This window comes from Chrysochloris asiatica, unplaced genomic scaffold (assembly GCF_000296735.1).
Source record: "Chrysochloris asiatica unplaced genomic scaffold, ChrAsi1.0 scaffold00173, whole genome shotgun sequence".
NCBI classification, from domain to species: Eukaryota; Metazoa; Chordata; class Mammalia; order Afrosoricida; family Chrysochloridae; genus Chrysochloris; species Chrysochloris asiatica.
In genome coordinates, this window is record NW_006408691.1 from 1,082,524 (window position 1) to 1,085,092 (window position 2,569).

Sequence of the window (2,569 nt, forward strand, 5' to 3'; positions counted from 1 at the left end):
AGAGGGAAGACGCTAGGGAACCAGGTTGGGTGAAGACAGCCAAGAACAAGATCAAGCTTCCAACTGCAGGCCCAGCCTCACCCAGTCCCTCCTGTCAGGGGTGATAAAAGTCCTCTTAACCCAAGAACAGTAACACTAAACTCTGGGCAAGGAACCTCCAAGGCTTTTCCAATTCCCCAGTGTGGGCACCCTCAGCTAATCCAACCCTGAACTTTCCCAAGTGCATAAGGAGTTCAGGAAGTGGCAGGAGCCAAGGAGCCAACAGCAGCCAAGTGACCTGGGCGGAGGTGCCTACGTAGGCCAGCAGCCTGCTGACCCCCTGCCTGGCTCTGTGGTGTACCCAGCCTGTATCCAGAGCCAGAAAAGCAGGATGGTTAAGAAAGCTACTCAAAGCTCAAGTCATGGAGCCTCCAGGCAACAGCACATCATCTGTGGGGGTTACCAAAGTCTTCCCTGCTCCTCCCTTACTCTCATGTAAAAAGAATTTGGCCCTACCTCCACATGTCATGTCATGTGCCGTTGAGTCAGTTCCAACTCACAGCGATCCTGTACAGGGTTTCCGAGGCTGTAAATCTTTACGGGAGCAGAACGCCTCATCTTTGTCCCATGGAGCAGCTGGCAGTTTCGAACTGCTGACCTTGTGGTTCACAGCCCTATTCGTAACCACTACGCTACCAGAGCTCCACATAGGAGTCCCTAAATCCTGACCCACTCTCTACATGGGGTGAGTCTGCAGCCACCTGGAAAGGCTGATGTGGGCTCTGCTGCGACTGCCAAGGCCCAGCGCATAGCAGACATTCATGAGCAATGAAGCTGTTGTTCCCAGCACTGTCAGGGTAGGCAGCAGCCTGTGGGGTTGCTCCTAGCACCAGGACAAGTGCCAGTTAGGAGAAGGGACAGCCAATCTGCCACACTGGGAAGACTCCTGTAAAGCCAGAGCCTGGCACCAGGCTCCACTCCACAATAGACCCAGGCAACAGAGGCTCCAGGCCAGCCTGGGGAAAGGTGGGCTCTCTGAACATTTATTGCAATGCATTATCAATAGCAATGGCGGTGGATGGGAGAGAGGAGGCAAAAACAATCATTTGCCCTTCAGGTAGATCTTGGGGGTCTGCCAGCCCTCAGGGGCTTCCTTCAGGCCAGCCTTCAACCAGATGCGGCGCAACTCTCTCTCAAATTTCATCTGTAAGGGCAGAAGGGAGATCATAATTGGGGTGTGGCAATATAGCCATCCTCAGTCACCTGCCCTCCCTGGGCGCTGGAGTAGCCTCCAGCCCTCCCCACTGCCCCCAATCTCACCTGCTTTCGTTTCAGGCGCCCTTCCCGAACCTTCCGCCGCAGGAAACGAGTCCTCTTGACCAGCTTGCGATACTTGTGGTGGTTCATCTTCCGCCGGCGAATCTTCAGCACGTTTTTACAGTGTATCTGGGGCAAGTCCAAGGCCCCTTCTCCCCCCTGTTCAACCCCCTCCCTCGTGTGGCTAGGCGGGCACTCGTAGAGCTTCGTAGGAGTCACAGTCCCTGAGGACCCAGGACCCAGGCTGGGCAGGAGACAGCGAGCTGTAAGCCAGCTCTCCAGGGGGCTGATGGACATCTTCCGGGGGACCAGCATCTCCTCCAGTTCCAGCTGGGTCCCCCTACCAGGGAGTAAGGCAGCTCTGCTTGGGCCCACCGGTTGCGTGCTATAGCGGGGCCTACAGGCATGAGCGCCCAGCACCCCTGAAGCAGGCCAAGGCCGACCACAGCCTGCGGGAAACAAGATGGAAGTGACCGATGAAATCGCCACAATCTGCCCTGATTGCACACTGGGTGGTCCGCACATGAGTCCTGCCCTGAAAGCCCTTCCAATGTTGGAACCCAGACTTCCTTCTTTTGTGTGATATTCCGATATTAGCGTTCCCAGGGCTCAGCAAAGGCCCAAGAGCAAGGCCTTACAAGTTTCTAACTCAGGTGTGTGTCCCGCCCATCTGCCTCCAGAAGGATCTTCTTACCTGACCGCGGAGCAGCCCGGACCAGTTGAGAAGTCAGGCGCACCAAGAACATTGTCTGTGGGCGGCGGTGGCTTCAGGTGCTCAGGAGAGCTGGAACACAGGTGGCCGTAGGGAGGTCAAACGGGTGCACCTTTAACAATTCCAGGCAAGCCAGGATGGAGAACCAAGGTCCTGCCCCGACTCCCGCAGCCCACCATGAGGATACTCCAAATTCATCTCACTCCCCCTCATATGATTGGACTCAACTCCCATTCTCCCGTAACTTCCGGAGGGTTGCTGACCCACCCTGAACCTGTTACCCCGCGGAGACACTCAAATCCGTAAAGTGAGGCGGCAGCGGCTCGAGAACACACCGGGAGACAGGACTGTCACCCCGCAACGGGAGCGATGACCCCAGGCCTCGGGAGACAGGTCCCGTCCGGGCAAGGCTCGCGCTGCTTAGCGCCAAGGCCCTCTCAGCTGTCCCCCGAGCCTGCACACCACGGTTTCTCCTACCCTGAGACCCCCGCCTAACCTACCCAAGCCGGACATGGGAAGCAAACTGACCATTCTACAGCCGCGCTCAGCTACTTCCGGTCC

At 57.1% G+C, this 2,569-nt stretch overlaps 1 protein-coding gene across 1 annotated transcript; it reads right to left on the bottom strand.

Annotated features, from left to right (window-relative positions):
- Positions 1-1,081: 1,081 nt before the first annotated feature.
- Positions 1,082-2,051, bottom strand: AURKAIP1 (aurora kinase A interacting protein 1). Its single transcript, XM_006871711.1, has 3 exons — positions 1,991-2,051; positions 1,300-1,745; positions 1,082-1,183 (listed from the first exon to the last, which is right to left on the bottom strand). Exons 1-3 carry the CDS (start codon positions 2,040-2,042, stop codon positions 1,082-1,084), a joined length of 600 nt encoding a protein of 199 aa, XP_006871773.1. The 5' UTR covers positions 2,043-2,051.
- Between the last annotated feature and the right edge of the window lie 518 nt (positions 2,052-2,569).

Bases quoted from the DNA above. Each gene is read 5' to 3' on its own strand.
- AURKAIP1 (XM_006871711.1), bottom strand. From the start codon at position 2,042: ATGTTCTTGGTGCGCCTGACTTCTCAACTGGTCCGGGCTGCTCCGCGG. The intron at 1,746-1,990 runs GTAAGAAGATCC...TGTTTCCCGCAG, and splicing joins CCGGGCTGCTCCGCGGTCAG to GCTGTGGTCGGCCTTGGCCT. The intron at 1,184-1,299 runs GTGAGATTGGGG...CTGCCCTTACAG, and splicing joins GGCGCCTGAAACGAAAGCAG to ATGAAATTTGAGAGAGAGTT.